The 18,995-nt window shown below is 31.5% G+C and overlaps 1 protein-coding gene across 1 annotated transcript in view; it reads left to right on the forward strand.

Moving 5' to 3' along the window:
* The window catches only part of LOC144853824 (dual specificity mitogen-activated protein kinase kinase 1-like), a 58,439-nt gene extending 40,206 nt beyond the window's left edge, over positions 1-18,233 (forward strand). The window contains exons 6-11 of the mRNA XM_078711671.1: positions 10,586-10,710; positions 11,392-11,572; positions 11,836-11,897; positions 11,998-12,059; positions 13,620-13,665; positions 13,799-18,233. Coding sequence (XP_078567797.1) covers positions 10,586-10,710; positions 11,392-11,572; positions 11,836-11,897; positions 11,998-12,059; positions 13,620-13,665; positions 13,799-13,906 — 584 coding nt within the window. The 3' untranslated portion in view covers positions 13,907-18,233. The remainder of the gene's footprint in view (positions 1-10,585; positions 10,711-11,391; positions 11,573-11,835; positions 11,898-11,997; positions 12,060-13,619; positions 13,666-13,798) is intronic.
* The last annotated feature ends 762 nt before the right edge of the window (positions 18,234-18,995 follow it).

Raw genomic sequence — 18,995 nt, forward strand, 5'->3', positions numbered from 1 at the left:
CACGCAAATGGCCTAATTCATGCTCTAAATTGATCAAAACTTAATTTTGAGCTTTTTAAATTTTTAACGCGCGATTTCACGCGCATGACCCTACGTGTGCGCGCGTTTTTATTTGTTAATATTTTTACCCTTGACCTAAAGTTTACGTGTAGTGAATTTCATTAATATGTGATAATGAATTATGGAGATATGATTGATAATGTGCTTTCACAAAATGGCGTCTAAATGACGTCACGGATGAGTGATCACGCTGAAAAGCTTATTAGGACTAAGTTAAAGTATTTGAAAGACATTCAGAAATTTTGGTAATCATTGACATTAAACTTTTTGAGATATTTGTTACACAAAATCTGTACAGAAAGAAATTGCGAAGAAACATTTTTTGTTTTACAAAAACAATTTCTCACTAGAATTTAATTCGTCACTTTGACGAATTATAGGTGATCATTTTTATCATTTTATTGACATTAATATTTTTTAAACATGCACGTATGTTAACATACAATCGGAAAATGTTGATGTATGCCATCCTATTATACGCTTATAGTGCTTAGTTGTGCCTATTATATGTCATATCACATTATGTACAGTATACTGTATATCTATATACAGTGTAGCATTGGTGAAATTACGGACACATATCATGTTCTAAGTTTTTAAGTTTTTGGCACTGATGACATTATCAAAATAAACTTGTGGATACCAATATCGAAAGATAATGAATTGAGCAATAAAATATAACAATTGGAAGAAAATTTGGCACGTAGAAGCGCGGTGCGCGCTCTTTAAAATGTGTATAACTTTGACGAAAGAGATGAAAAAACTACTTTTTAACTTCAACTGGCCATATGATAACTTCATAACATTCGATAGGCTTAATTTTTATATGCATTCATATCTACATTTCACCAGCTATCATAATAAGTTATAAACATCAAGGTCAACTTTAATTCAGAAGAGCTGTAAGGTATTCAACTATACGTTGTAGGTGAAATTACGTAACCACCGTTATTCAAATTTTAAGACGTGATGACGTCATCGAAATGAAAATATTGGCAACTCATGAGTAACATAATTGGTTGAGGTAGAATATATTAAAAATTTAAAAGAAATCGAGCACAGATAAGCGAGTTACGCTCTGTTGAATATGGTGGTCTATGACAAAATGGGAAAAAACCCTATTTTAAAAATTCATGTGGCCAAATGATGACGTCATACCATTTTGTACGTCTAATGGGTATATACATTTATATCTACAACTCATTAACTTCCATAACAAGTTAAAAAAAATGGGGGTCATCTTCCATTCTGAAGAGTTATATTCATTTTAAAAAGGCCTTATTTTTTACCATTTTTAGCACTTTTGTACAATTAATGTGCGCATTTTGTCATTTTTAACGTGCTCGTATAGCGTTATTTTAAGTCGTAATGTACTCAAATTTAGTGAATGTACTAAGTAAGATGACTAGGATGCAATTTGTACAAAAAATTGGTATTTTTTAAGCTTTCTATGTATGCACGCGCAAAAACACGTTTTTGCGCAGTAATTTTTTAAAACACGCAAATGGCCTAATTTATGCTCTAAATTGATCAAAACGTAATTTTGAGCTTTTTAAATTTTTAACGCGCGATTTCACGCGAATGACCTTGAAACGCGCAAGTTTTTATTTGCTAATATTTTTACCTTTACCTGAAGTTTACGTGTAGTAAATTTCATTAATATGTGATAATGAATTATGGAGATATGATTCATAATGTGATTTCACAAAATGGCGTATAAATGACGTCACGGTTGAGTGATCACGCTGAAAAACTTATTATGACTAAGTTACAGTATTTGAAAGACATTGTGAAATTTTGGTAATCATTGACATTTAACTTTTTGAGATATTTGTTACACAAAAAGTGTACAGAAAGAATAAAAATAAAAAAAAAAATAAATAAAGATTTCATACAATAACAATAGGTGATCATTTTATTCTAAATGATCACCTAACTAGAATTTAATTCGTCACTTTGACGAATTATAGGTGATCATTTTTATCATTTTAATGAAATTAACATTTTTTAAACATGCACGTACGTTAACATACGATCGTAAAAAGCTGATGTACGCCATCCTATGACATGATGCATATACACTTATAGTGCTGAGTTGTACCTATTATGTGTCATATACAATATATACAGTATATACTGTATATCTATATACAGTGTAGCATAGTTAAAATTACGGGACCCACATCATGTTCAAATTTGTTGGTATGATGGAATTATCAAAATAATCTCGAAGATGACAATTTCGAAAGATAATAAATTGAGCAAATAAATATAAGGATTGGAAGAGAAATTGATACGTAGAAGCGCAATGCGCGCTCATTGAAATTTGTATAACTTCGACTAAAGAAATCTAAAAACTACGTTTTAACTTCAACTGGCCATATGATCATCACAACATCCGATAGGCTTAATTTTTATATGAATTCATATCTACATTTCAACAGCTTTCATAATAAGTTATAATCTTCAAGGTCACCTTTAATTCTGAAGAGCTATTAGATATTCAAATGTATGGTGTAGCTAAAATTACACGACCTAGGTTATTCAAGTTTTTACGCGTGATGACGTCATCAAAATAAAAATGTTTACAACCCATGAGAAAGATAATCAATTCAGCAAGCACATTCTAAAATTTTTGCAAAAATCGGGCTCAACTAACGGAGATGCGCTCTATTGAATGTGATAACCCACACAAAAAGATAAAAATTACTAATTTTTAAATTCAAGTGGCCATTTGATGACGTCATACCATTTTGTACGTCTAATGTGTACATGAATATGTATCTACAACCCAATGGCTTCCCGAATAAGTTAAAAAAATTAGGGGTCACCTGCCATTCTGAAGATTTATATTCATTTTAAAAAGGCCTTATTTTTCACCATTTTCAGCACTTTGATGCAATTAATTTGCGCATTTTGTCATTTTTAACCTGCTCGTATAGCGTTATTTTAAGTTGGAACTGACTCAAATTTGGTGAATGTACTAAGGCTGGTGAGTAGAATGCGATTTGTATAAAAAAATTGCATTTTTTACGCTTTGTAAGTATCGCGCGCGCAAAATATTTTTTTTGCGCAGTAATTTTTTGAAACACGCAAATGGCCTAATTCATGCTCTAAATTGATCAAAACTTAATTTTGAGCTTTTTAAATTTTTAACGCGCGATTTCACGCGCATGACCCTACGTGTGCGCGCGTTTTTATTTGTTAATATTTTTACCCTTGACCTAAAGTTTACGTGTAGTGAATTTCATTAATATGTGATAATGAATTATGGAGATATGATTGATAATGTGATTTCACAAAATGGCGTCTAAATGACGTCACGGATGAGTGATCACGCTGAAAAGCTTATTAGGACTAAGTTAAAGTATTTGAAAGACATTCAGAAATTTTGGTAATCATTGACATTAAACTTTTTAAGATATTTGTTACACAAAATCTGTACAGAAAGAAATTGCGAAGAAACATTTTTTGTTTTACAAAAACAATTTCTCACTAGAATTTAATTCGTCACTTTGACGAATTATAGGTGATCATTTTTATCATTTTAATGAAATTAACATTTTTTAAACATGCACGTACGTTAACATACGATCGTAAAAAGCTGATGTACGCCATCCTATGACATGATGCATAAACACTTATAGTGCTGAGTTGTACCTATTATGTGTCATATACAATATATACAGTATATACTGTATATCTATATACAGTGTAGCATAGGTAAAATTACGGGACCCACATCATGTTCAAATTTGTTGGTATGATGGAATTATCAAAATAAACTCAAAGATGACAATTTCGAAAGATAATGAATTGAGCAAATAAATATAAGGATTGGAAGAGAATTTGATACGTAGAAGCGCAATGCGCGCTCATTGAAATTTGTATAACTTCGACTAAAGAAATCTAAAAACTACGTTTTAACTTCAACTGGCCATATGATAACATCACAACATCCGATAGGCTTAATTTTTATATGAATTCATATCTACATTTCAACAGCTTTCATAATAAGTTATAATCTTCAAGGTCACCTTTAATTCTGAAGAGCTATTAGATATTCAAATGTATGGTGTAGCTAAAATTACACGACCTAGGTTATTCAAGTTTTTACGCGTGATGACGTCATCAAAATAAAAATGTTTACAACCCATGAGAAAGATAATCAATTCAGCAAGCACATTCTAAAATTTTTGCGAAAATCGGGCTCAAATAACGGAGATGCGCTCTATTGAGAGTGATAACCCACACAAAAAGATAAAAATTACTAATTTTTAAATTCAAGTGGCCATTTGATGACGTCATACCATTTTGTACGTCTAATGTGTACATGAATATGTATCTACAACCCAATGGCTTCCCGAATAAGTTAAAAAAATTAGGGGTCACCTGCCATTCTGAAGATTTATATTCATTTTAAAAAGGCCTTATTTTTCACCATTTTCAGCACTTTGATGCAATTAATTTGCGCATTTTGTCATTTTTAACCTGCTCGTATAGCGTTATTTTAAGTTGGAACTGACTCAAATTTGGTGAATGTACTAAGGCTGGTGAGTAGAATGCGATTTGTATAAAAAAATTGCATTTTTTACGCTTTGTAAGTATCGCGCGCGCAAAATATTTTTTTGCGCAGTAATTTTTTGAAACACGCAAATGGCCTAATTCATGCTCTAAATTGATCAAAACTTAATTATGAGCTTTTTAAATTTTTAACGCGCGATTTAACGCGCATGACCCTACGTGTGCGCGCGTTTTTATTTGTTAATATTTTTACCCTTGACCTAAAGTTTACGTGTAGTGAATTTCATTATTATGTGATGATTAATTATGGAGATATGATTGATAATGTGATTTCACAAAATGGCGTATAAATGACGTCACGGATGAGTGATCACGCTGGAAAGCTTATTAGGATTAAGTTGTATTATTTGAAAGATATTCTGAAATTTTGGTAATCATTGACATTAAACTTTTTGAGATAATTGTTACACAAAATAGTGTACAGAAACAATAAAAAGAAAAATAAAGATTTGATACAATAACAATAGGTGATCATTTTATTCTAAATGATCACCTAACTAGAATTTAATTCGTCACTTTGACGAATTATAGGTGATCATTTTTATCATTTTAATGAAATTAATTTTTTTTAAACATGCACGTACGTTAACATACGATCGGAAAATGTTGATGTATGCCATCCTATTATATGCTTATAGTGCTGAGTTGTGCCTATATGCCATATACAATATGTACAGTATATACTGTATATCTATATACAGTGTAGCATAGGTGAAATTACGGGACACACATGTTCTAATTTTTTGGCATGATGACGTTATCAAACTAAACTTTAAGATGACAATTTCGTAAGATAATTAATTGAGCAAAAAAATATAAGATTTGGAAAAAAATTTGGCACGTAGAAGCGCTGTGCGCGCTCTTTGAATTGTGTATAACTTTGACGAAAAATATGAAAAAACTACTTTTCACTTCAACTGGCCATATGTTAACGTCACAACATCCGATAGGCTTAATTTTTATATGAATTAATATCTACATTTCATCAGCTTTCATAATAAATTATAATCATCAAGGTAACCTTCAATTCTGAAGAGCTGTAAGATATTCAAATTTACTGCGAAGGTGAAATTACACGGCCTACGTTATTCAAGTTTTTACGCGTGATGACGTCATTAAAATGAAGATAGTGTCAACTCATGATAAAGATAATTAATTAAACAAGATCATATTGAAAGTTGTGCGAAATTCGAGCACACATAACCAAGATGCGCTCTGTTGAATGTGATAATCTACACAAAAAGATAACAAATCCTAATTTTTAAATTCAAGTGGCCATTTGATGACGTCAAAACATTTTGTACGTAAAATGTGTACATGAATTCATATCTACAACTCAATGGCTTCCAGAATAAGTTAAAAAAATCGGGGGTCATCTTGCATTCTGAAGAATTATTTTCATTTTAAAAAAGACCTATTTTTCACCATTTTCAGAACTTTTGTAAAATAAATGTGCGCATTTTGTCATTTTTAACGTGCTCGTATAGCGTTATTTTAAGTCGGAACTGACTCAAATTTGGTGAATGTACTAAGGATGGTGAGTAGAATGAGATTTGTAAAAAAAATTCATATTTTTTACGCTTTTTAAGTATCGCGCGCGCAAAAACGCATTTTTGCGCAGTAATTTTTTGAAACACGCAAATGGCCTAATTCATGCTCTAAATTGATCAAAACTTAATTTTGAGCGTTTTAAATTTTTAACGCGCGATATCACGCGCATGAACCTACGTGCGCGTGCGTTTTTATTTGCTAATATTTTTACCCTTGATCTGAAGTTTACGTGTAGTGAATTTCATTAATATGTGATAATGAATTATGGAGATATGATTGATAATGTGATTTCGCAAAATGGCGTATAAATGTCGTCACGGATGAGTGATCACGCTGGAAAGCTTATTAGGATTAAGTTGTATTATTTGAAAGATATTCTGAAATTTTTGTAATCATTGACATTAAACTTTTTGAGATAATTGTTACACAAAATAGTGTACAGAAACAATAAAAAGAAAAAAAATAACTAGACATGAAACTCGTCACTTTGACGAGTTTGGTTATCCGCTGCGCAAGTGGTGAAACATGGACGTTTAACGACGTACCTTTTAACATTAAGGGGATAGGTTGAGGCCAAAAGGAAGCGTTCACGTTGGCATTATGACCTACAGGCCGGACAAGCAACTGACAAACAAAACCAGAAAATGTAATAGAAATCACATATCTCCTAACAACGATGAACGGCTCTGATACGAGAAAAATATTGTTTGCCTCCCTCTATCCTGTAAAAATAACGCCTTATTTGGCCTGCTACATTATAGAAATAGGTAGGAAATAAACGATTTGGGCTATTCCATTACAGTCGGTATAAACAGTAAAATCTGTTTACATATTAAATACAGTGTAGATTAGGTGTAATTACGGGAGCCGCCATTTATTCCAAATTTTAACATGGCGGCGGCATCAAAATGAAATACAAAGATAGCAATTTCGGAAGGATATTATCTCAGCAACAACATATTAATGTGCAGAAGAAATTTGAATACGTGAAATATTGATGCGCGCTCTTTTAAATGTAATGAACTATTACGCTAAAAATGAAAATACGACTTCTTTTAGTTAAGTGGCCATATGATGACGTCACATCATCAGATTGGCAAAATTTTCACATGATTTCGTATCTACAATCCAATAGCTTCCAGAAAACGTTTTAATCGTGATTATCACATTTTATTCTTACGAGCTATAACAGATTAAAATTTACTGTACAGATGAAATTAATGCCACACGTAATTTAAATTTTTAGGCATGATGACGTCAAAAAAATTAAAATATTTTTAACTCATGCGAACGATAGTTGATTGACCTAGACAATATCAAAATCGGGGTGAAAATGGAAAACGGATAAGTGGAGATGCGCTCTATTAAATGTGATGAGCTATGACGAAAGATACAAAAATCCTAAATTTTATATTCGCGTGGCCATACGATGACGTCACAATGTCCGGTTAGCCATATTGATACATGATCCTATATCTACAACTCATCAACTTCCAGAATATGTCATCCACAAAAAGTTGACCGTGCAGTTTAGAAACTACGACTGTTTAAAAAAAGGCATAATTTTGACGAATTTCTGAACTTTTTCATCAAAAACGCGCGCAAATTGACCAATTCGACGTGCTCGTATGACGTAACTTTAAGTCAAAATTGTTTAAAAGTTGGTAAAATGACTAGAAGAGGCTGGAAAAACATAAATCACGCGAAAAAATAATGTTTTTAATGCTACGTGCGCACCGCACACGTAAAAATTTGCGCACGCGTGGGAATTTTTGACATGCTTAAAATGACATGAAACGCGTAGAAAGTTGATTAGAAATTAATTTTGCGCATTTTGAAATTTTAAATGCGCGTGCGCGCGTAACTTTGTGTAAAACACGCAATTTTTTTCCAACAGAAAGTTAGCGCGTGATATAAATTAAACTTTTGCAAAGTTTCACTTTAAAATGTTATTTGGTTTTTGACATATGTTAAATACGAGAAAATCGTTAAATCGCGTGTACGTCACGTTGCGCAATTGTAAACATCATGAAAAGCTTCGCTTGACGACGTTACATAAATGTCAAAATGTTAACATAGTTAACAAAATTTTATGTTTGCAAGTTTTAGAGAAAAGCGTTACACAAAAATCATACAGAAAGAAAGAAGAGAAATAAAAAGATGTTGATGTTGATGATTTCGTACAATCACAAGAGGTTATCAGCAACTTCGTTCGTCGAAAAAATGTAGAAAATGCTTAGAGATTCTGTAATTGTTGTTTTTGTAACATTAAATGAATAAAGGTGGTGGTTAACCACAAAAGTAAAAAAAAAAAAAGGAAAGTGAGTGCTAGATCAAAGACAGATGAGTGGAGCTGTACAGTACGTGTTATTTATTGTCCGACTACCTGGTCACAAATACACTCAAGAACTTTTGTTTATAAATATTTATGGTGCCATGGCCATGTTGTAATGTACAGCCCAGGAATTTATTGCCGACCTTATTGCCGACCTTAAATTGTCAGAGGATGGCATTCTCTTGCCGACCTAGAAACTCCTTTCAAGCCTCCTAGCAACAACATGGTACATTAAGGGATCGTATCATTGAGACTTTAACAGGCATATTTACCATTATGTGGTGTTTAGTTAACAAACCATGGAATTAAGATGATCCCTGAATTCACTCAACCATTGCATCATGCACTTTCTATTGAGCTGGCTGGGCACAGCACGAGACCTGTGTGGGGGAATACCCTGTTATGTCAAGCAAACTATGCTCTATGTACGACTTGGCGAATTTAAGGTCGACCTTTTTTCTGAATTTCGTGGGCTGAATGTATATTTGATGATTGACAAACAAGTATTTATGAAATTCATTGATTTGCCCAGAACGAGTTGTTACTCGTTCGTAGTAGATATATTGAGAATTTATATTGGGATGTGGGGCTTAAATGCGTATTTCATTTGTTTGACATGTTTAACTTGCAGGCACAGGTAGACAAGACTTGCACTATACATTTGTGACACATATGGTCCTGTTTCTGCTGCAAAAAATAACCAATTTTGCCTGGCGAAATTCTCTTTACTATAAAATATAAATAAAACCAATATCAATTCAGCTATTAGGACCCAATAGGCCTAGTTAATAATAATAATATGTTCAACTTACCAAAGCTAACGTTCTTGCACCGGAGGGCCAGGGGTACGGTAAATTATACCAATCTAGGTGAATTCAGAATAGTTTAGTCGTTTTATTTACGTCTTCAAATCTTTACAATACCATCTAGCGTCATCTATAACACCTTGTTTAGCACCTGTAATGTTTATGGAGGTTTATAAACACTGATTTCACGGTGGAAACAATATTTTATTGAACCCTCAAAGAGAAAAACGTGTGTTCTGTAATCGACGCCATATATGTCGCACTAAACTTTATTTAAATCAATATTTTTCTTTTTATTAATTAATTTTTTTATATTGATTATTTGAAGATTTTATGTAAGTATTTTATTCAACTGAGTAATAATTTGATGAATCAATAACATTTTGAAAAGGTCATGGGTCAACATGAGTAAAAAGAAATTTAAACTATGAACATTTAAATGTAATTTTCTCTATGATACGTTTTTTATGTCAAACTTTGTGTTATTACTTTTAAAATATTATTCAAATAATTACTATAAGATGTTTGCTTATTTCCCAAACATCAGAACAGGATTGAATGATAGAATTTTCACCTGATGGCCTAAATGTTAATACAATAAACTTGTTGTTTTACTAACTGGCTGATTTATGACATTTGAGCCCTACTAGGGATTTCCTTGCATACTGTACTTGTCAGGTAGTTTAATTAGTTTATCAATCAATAGCTATGCACAGTTAATATTGTATTGTAGTACAGTAAGCTATTGCAGGCTTGATTTTCTTTCCAAATTTGTTTATATCTCTATACACTATATTTAACATATCAATAAGCAGGATTTCTATGATTTATATATTAAATGCTTCAAATGTAATCATTTTAATCAATCTCTTTCAATCCGGCCTTTACAGGTACATCAGCCTATACGGGCCTGTTTCTGCTGCATGAAACACTGAATGTATATATTTTGGAAAAAGTGGAAAATGTACTGTATACGACTGCATGTCTGCTACTAAGTTTGTGATTTCAAAAGCAGTGGGTACGGGTGGTCCTTGACAATATTACCCAAAATGTAATGTTCTCAGGTGGCGACCAGTGTAGTTAACTCATGTACCTTACTTTATTTTGCATTGTAGCTGAAAGTTGCAGAGTTCTTCAGTGTCATTTAACAAGTGTTTATTATTTGTAAAGAATACAGAAATGAAATGTTATTTAAAATTGCAATCAAACCATAGTACAACTTCCTATCAATTCCTTTTCTTTTTGATAGATGTGAAACCATCGAACATTTTGGTAAATTCAAGAGGTGAGATCAAAATGTGTGATTTTGGTGTTAGTGGACAACTAATTGACTCGATGGCTAACTCCTTTGTTGGCACCAGGTCATACATGTCTGTAAGTACTTACTTGCCACTACTTGAGGTTTGTTCCCATTGATTCAATAGCTAACTCATTTGTTGGCACCAGGTCATACATATCTGTAAGTATTTACTTGCCACTACTTAAGGGTTTTTCCCATTGATTCGATAGCTAACTCATTTGTTGGCACCAGGTTGTACATGTCTGTAAGTACTTACTTGCCACTACTTAAGGTTTGTTCTCATTGATTCGATAGTTAACTCATTTCTTGTCATACATGTGTGTAAAGTACTTGTCACTGTTTAAGTTTGTGCCAATAAAATTGCTAACAGGATTTAGCCATTTTAATGTAAATTCTTTTAGTGCTGGTGAAGTTTAATAATATGTAATTTTAAAGTGCTCGATAAACAAACTAAAATTCAGTAAATATGGGGTGGATTTCTATATATCTGTTAATGGTGATTAGATATTTTTCTACACAGCCCATTATCTTGATCTGTCAAACAATTATTAAAGCTTTTTTTGTTAAGTGTCTTATGAATTGATTACCATTAATGATTTTAAATTACTATATCAAATAACAGAAATTGTATGGGAGGATATAATAGGGAGTTTTTGCAAAAACAACAATATACCTGTATGCATATAATGAATGGAACTAGGTTGTCTCTAATCTCAAGCTCTCTAATTATTATTATGATATTCTTGATTCCTTAGCCTGAGCGATTACAAGGAACACATTACACAGTTCAATCGGACATATGGAGTATGGGATTGTCTTTAGTTGAGATGGCAATAGGTAGATATCCTGTTCCACCGCCAGATGAAAAAGAAATAGCCAATATCTTCAACCTTAAATATGAGGAACCTAAAAAATCACATCCACAGGTGACAAGACGTAAGTGTAATTGTGTAATATGAAAGAAATAAGTTGACACAAGCAGACTTGATTTATAGGCAGTCTACCATTAGACCACTGAACTCTGGTGGTGTAAACTTTATGCGGTACTTTTGTGTGCACACAATAGATATCAAAGTGACTCTCTTTCCCATGTGTCTGGGAAAGAGATGGTTTCATTTTATCCATTAGACACATAAAACTTGAGATTGGTTTAAATGTCAAATAAATTAATAACTGTTTAGATTTGTTCTTCTTTTCAGATAAAGTAGGTGATGCTCGTCCGATGGCTATATTTGAACTTTTGGAATATATAGTCAATGATGTAAGTAATCTATTGTTTTATTTTCATCAAATTTATATCTACAATAAAAAAAAAAACAAATTGTTCATTTTATTCTATGATTTGATATTTTTATTTCTAGGCACCTCCCAAATTACCAAAAGCTGTGTTTTCAGAAGAATTTGTGAATTTTGTAGACAAATGGTAAGGAGTCCAATTACTTGATAGATTTAATACCTTCATGTTTTACAAAAGATTACAAGCAAACTCTCTCTCTTTAATTCATGTAATCCGTCCAAATCGACTACCCTGGCAGAAATTTTGAAATATTTCACTATTTAAGAATACGTCTACCCGATTTAAATTCCCGAAATTTAATCTGTATTAATTTGTATTTTCCTCAAGCCTAACAATTTATTCATGATCTACGCTAAAATGTTCATTTGATCGCCAGTTGTGCTGCACAATGTTGAAAGGTCCACATCAAAATAAAGGTCATCCATTTTTGATAACTTTGATTTACTATGACATAATTTCAGAAAATTCTGTTCTTCAAAGTTTCTAAAACAGCGAACTGCGTGTGATGCTATGGTGCATCATCGCAATAACAAACATTGTTGGTCAACGTGCTAGTTGTTATACGCTCTACGCACGGAAATAAAAAGTTGTTTACATTTTTTGAGGTTATTTTCATTTTACACATAGCATATCGTAAATTGGAATAAAAAATTAAAAACAATTTTAATATTTAAAGTAAAGTGTTAAAGTGCAATTGTTTATTCTATAGTAAAATAGACAAGTCAAAAATTATGTATTTTTATTATGGATGTATGCCTACTGTGCCTAGCTTATTATTTTCAATATTTTAATTTATACATTTTATATATCCAATCGGCTTCTAATTATTTATTTAATTTATTGTCTAGTCATTTCATATTACATTTTTTTTCCAATCATTGGATTCAAGCCCAAACATCACAGCGAATCTTCCACGTTATAAAAAAACAAATGTAATCGTCAATACAATACAATGTAATGTTAGCTAGCAGTTAGCTGTGACTCTGCAAGACTCTTAACTTGTCTAGGCTAGTTTACTACTAAAGCTAGCCGTGTCGATGCACCGCTGACATGACATGGCCTGATGAACACCCAACAGTAGGTCTTACAGGCTATGACGGCGAAAATAATCTGAATAGGCCTAGCTAGGCTAGGCCTGCTTGGTTCTTCGCTCTTAATATCGTAAACATTTCCGAAACCAGCTAAAATAAGCTTGACGTAATGCTGCTTTTCAATAATGTAAAATAGTTAATTTGTTTAAAACCGCATATAAAATCAGTCAAACTGACCATCATGTCCATGCTGCTAAATATCGCACACACTGGTATGACGTCATCGTGCCTTAGACCAAAAGACCGCATCACTATGGAGTGAGTTTTCAGCGCGTATCAAAAGAATTTCATTGCAAACTTCAAACGCGATTTTTTTGTGAACTAATTGAACGATTTACAAGTTTGTTAAATGTAATTTTTACGAAATAAACACCATTGCAAAGCTTATGATTCAAGTAATCCAAATACATAAACAAATACAAAATGAAAATTTCCGACAAAAGTAGGGTTTTTTTGCCAGATTGGGTCACAAATAATGAATTTGTTGTTTTTATTTAATAAGACAATATTAGATTTTTTCAACTTAATTCAATCATTATTTTTTTTTATACAATTGTATCTTGTATTTATATATATATAATATTATTTGTTGTAGTTTAATCAAGAATCCACAAGAACGGGCCAATCTGAAATATCTATTAGTAAGTATTTAATCCCATTTATTTACTGACTTCTGACATAATGATAACCATCTGTGTGTTAGGATTGAAGGCACTAATAACTTTGAGTATTAAGTAGATAACAAGTAAGATAACTTTTTGTTTGTATAATCAGACCCACCCATTCACAAAGAAGGCTGAAGCAGAAGATGTTGATTTAGCAGGATGGCTGGTAGAGACAATGGGTCTAAAAAAGAAATCCGAATCAGCTCAAGCTGTGTAAAGTATATTGAATACTTGTTGATTATTCCAATGATTGTATCATAAACCGAAATAGAGATGAAATAATGTGTAGGTATACATAGTGTATGTGGATAATGTGTGCTTATGAAATAAAGTATCATAAAACTACTTTCTACTCTAGTCGCATAAGAAATAGACCAATTTGAAACACAAAGTAGGCCACTTGATTCTGACATTTTATAATCCCTCCGCCTGTAATTAGTCATGGTTATATCTTAATCATTGTGTAACTTTCATCTTGTTTCAAGATTACCCTTTAATTAATCAATAAAAATAACAACTACAGTAAAAACACCATATTTGAAATAGTTGTGATGGTGTATCACCCTGTGTAAAAAAACTTTCTTGAGCTTGCCACATGTCCCACAGTGCAACTCTGAGTTTAGATTTTTAAGCCCTGTCTACACTCTTAAACTTTATGTGACCAAAAATGTGATGTGTCCATATATGAACATGATGATGTCATATCTCAACCATATTTGAGCATATCACTACCATATTTGGTCACATAACACTTTTTTGTCACACAAAGTTTGATAGTGTAGACTCAAGCTTTACATTGTATTTTTGCCATCATATGGATTGCGAAAGAGGAAAATTTATTAAGATATGGTACTCGTATAAAATTGTGATTGAAACTGTGTTAGATGAAGTTGTCTATTAGACAATAATAATGTAGATACAATATGTATATGTTCTTTTTTTTTGTACCCTTTAATACATAACCCCAAAAATGATGTAATGTATGGGTCATTTCTTGTGGGAGTAGTAATGTTGACTTCCAATACATAACTTCACTACCTTAAACATGTTGAGGTATGTTTAATGTTTAGTCATTGTTGTGAATCTTAATAATTCATAACACTCAAATCTTTCTTTCTGTCGCCAATTGGACAATCTTTAAAAAACAGTCAATAACGGATAGAATATTCAACTGTAAAATATTAATCATGATTTTTAAGTTAATTGCATAATAATCACTCTTTTTATACCTTATTATATTTCTGGCGTTTAACCCTATTATTAGTAATGTATAATGTACTATGAGACCATTTGATGCTTCCAAAACAATATTTAGGCCAATGCATAAACACTGGTTTGTTTTTATTGAGTCCTATTACAACTCTGTGTATTCAGTGTTTTATTTATTTTTTTGTTGGCACATGATTCACTATCAAACTAATACTTCTATCAAATAATTCCATCAATCCATATGATTAATTTGTATTTAAAACTAAAATGTCTTTGCATAGCGAAAATAGAATATAATAATTTTATATCAAAACATTGTTAGAGGTTTAAGATTCTGTCGTTTAAAAGTAAGGTTTTTTATCGTTTTGCAGCTTTTAACTGTAGTATAGTACTGTATTAATATATCTGTTTATTTTGTTAATCAAATAGTGTAAATTTCTCATTACAGTCTTGCATTAAAAATATGAATGCATTATAACTGTGACTCTTGATTAGACTGTAAATCCTCCATATTTTAGTTGGCATTATTAGTGATAAGTTGTAAAATTCACATCAGATATTGGAACAGAAATATTTTTTTAAAAAGTTAAAAAATAATAGCAAGTTCACAATGGGAGGGATAGAAACTGGCTATAGAAGAGCATTGTTTTCATGAACAATGGAAACTAGCTATAGAAGAGCAATGTTTCCGAGAGATGTGAAACTGTTCCCACTGTGAACTTCCTATTGTTTTTAGGTTTCACACCAGTCCCACTTTTTGTTCTTATATTTCCAGTTTGCTGGACTTTCTGCATTCTCACTCCTGAGGATGATCAAAGCATATACTTTCAAAACTATTATACGAGGTGTACTTCACACTTGTTATCAACAGGTTTTTGTTTATATATCGGAGCTCAATCACGAAGTATTATCTCTTCTTTTCCTTTTCCTTTTTTACTTAGATCTTTAAATTTGATTATTATTTGCTTGATAATTGGTCTGATGGCTGAGAACTTATAAAAATAACAAACCAATATAACTTTATTTAAATACATATATGATGTATTTTATTATGTTATTTGTATTTTATATGATTGTGCATATATATTTACAGTATGTATATAGAGATATGCAGATTGAATTGAGAACTAGGGTTATTTTACTGCACACTTTTTAAAGTGGAAAATCAAATCATGACATCAACATCATACTAATCAGAAGAATTCCAATTGGGGTTTTGTTGTTTTTTTAAAAAAAAACCAGGCATGTAAATTAATATTTTCTTTTGCCATGTTTTATTATCCTGATAGGATCAGCACAGGGAACTAGATAAAAAACAGGGTTAATCGTGGCAATAGTAATTACATGCACGGTTGACAGTGGCGATAGTAATTTTTTTTGCAATGCTCACTAATTGTTTTCCTTTAATATTCCAGCATTTTAAATAGGCGGTTAGTTTTTATATTTCTGTTACTAAAATTTATGTAATACGAGATATATGTTTAATGTTATATTTAAATGTATTCATAGTACATGGTTCTCGAATACACAGTCATTTCAGGCTAAAAAACTAATGATTTCCAAAGTACGTACCGCAGGACTATAATACAATGTCGTTTACAATAAAACGAATAAATAGACACGCTGGTTTATGTAGTCAACTAAAATTAGCACCCTGGGAATTCCGAAAGTGGAACTTTTCACAAAATTTGGATTCATTTAAACAAACCCAATTTGTGTTTTGTATGTAACATTAGGGTTGATGGATGGGGAAGAGGATGGGTACAAAGAGGAACAATTTTTAAATAAATTCTTTATTCACGTAGTAACGAAACATTTGTTAATGTTTTATATGCCTATAAATAATATACCACTAAATACAGTAAAACATTTGCGATTTAATACTTAATTGTTAAAACTGTCACTGTCATAGTAGTAAATGTAATGATACACCATTATGACGTTTATAATAAAGTTTATTTGTATATTATGTGTTTATCTAACAGGGCCTACCTACACTCACAGTAATAAAGTTTATTTGTATATGTGTTTATATATCTAACAGTACCCACACTCACAGTAAGAAATTTGCGATTCAAATGGCGACCAAAAACGTATTTACAGTATTGTCAAAGTATTGTAATACTATATCTAAAGGTTTTAAGTTTATAATTTTACTGAGACTGAGACATTGGAATGTTCCATTCATCGCAAATCAATACATTTGTATAAACGTATATTAAATCGGTTATTTTAATCGGACTGTCTTCAACATTATGATGCTGTACTCGAGCAGTTCAATCGGTCTTCAGGTATTAAAAACAATTATCGTAGAAGGAGATAGGTAAATGCGAAACATCCTCGTATTATTGTGTGTGGGTAAATGCGAAACATCCTCGTATTATTGTGTGCGGGTATTTTTCAAGATGGACATCCATTAGACAGTGTATACCACGATCGGAAAACACCCCTATTTGGGGAAAATCGTTGAACCTAATTGTCAATAATTATAATTATCTAACTAAATTTAATTAGTAAACAGGGTTACATCAGGTGGTTAAAATCAGTACCGAAAGTACGAACGAAGAAGTAACGCGCGATTTACCGAATTTATATATAGATGATTTGTTTATACTGTATTTCACAAATCATGGAATATGAATATTGATGTTCAAAGGATAGGTGGTCTTTACATCATCAACCTTACTACAAAAGCTGAAATAACTCCTATAATTCAGATAAATTATTTATGGCTTTGTTTATTTATGATCTGGTTTTTTTTTATAAACACACATTTTGGAGTAGTTGGCACAGTTCTCCTGTAATTAAGAATCGAAATAAAATATTTTTAATACAGTAGAAACCCTGTTAAGGGAAACCCAACACAGTGTCCCCTTAATCGGTGTTGGCCGTAGTGTTCATTTCACAACACAGTGTCCCCTTAATCGGTGTTGGCCGTAGTGTTAATTTCACAAGAAAGTGTGGGTGTCATAGAGAGTTTCTACTGTATTTAAACTCTGATTGAAAAGGGTTGTTCACCTCATGTAATTTGTCCGCATTTCTATATTAAAAGAAGTAGAGTATCTTACTAAAAAAAGGTCTGTGATATGCAGAAATTAGTACTTTAATTCCATGTGACATTTATCTTAACAGATTGGGTGATTAGTAATTAGGTGCTTGTTGTCATTGTCCTTATATTTATATACAGTAGAACCCCTATTAATGGGATGCCATAAAACCGAAGAAAGTGTCCCCTGCAAAGGGGTGCACCATAATGTTAAAATATATATTTCCCTCATTAGTTTTATGTTAAGTGTTCCTTAATAAGGGAATCCACTAAATGGGATTCACCCAAAGCAATTGTTCTTCTGTATAACTTTATTAATAGCAGTCTATTGTCATTATTGAAAAAATATAAATACTGGAACTATTAGTAATTGACAATTTGGTCATAGACAGGATTTAAACCTATAACTCACAGATTACAATCATATATTCAGGTATTTAAAACTATTATAGTTATGTACAAAAACATAATATAACAGTTGACAAGGTTACATTTTAAAATCAATTTGTAAACAAAATATTTATTATCTTTTATCTTTCTGGTTCTAATTTAAGCTGTATATTACCCATTTCCAATTTTGTTATCATTTGGTTATATATAGTTGTTAGAATTGCTATTACTGTAGTTCTGTATTTTACAGAATAAATAAACACTGATCTGTTAATCTATTTATATATTACCCGTTTATTCATTTGCATCCTGATTGATTTATTTACTGTATTTTTATTATAAAATTATTAGTTGAGGATAAGAACATTATATACACAACAGGCATAGAACATGAATTCTAAACCACCCGGTATTTTTCTGCCTTATAAAGTTATATACTAATTCGCATGGGATGAGTAAGTATAATAAAAGCGCACTCTTCCCTGATAAAAGTACTTTAAAAAAAAACAAATTGTCAATAATACGATTCCGCCAAAAAAAAACTATTTACGGCCATTGATTTTGTTATACACGAAGTATTCCTTCACTTTGAAATATCTGAAAAAAAAAAGACGCTAAAGAAAAATTCTGCTGTGTGAATATTAATCTAGTGTGTGTGTAG

This window comes from Antedon bifida, chromosome 10, assembly GCF_963402885.1.
Source record: "Antedon bifida chromosome 10, ecAntBifi1.1, whole genome shotgun sequence".
NCBI lineage: Eukaryota > Metazoa > Echinodermata > Crinoidea > Comatulida > Antedonidae > Antedon > Antedon bifida.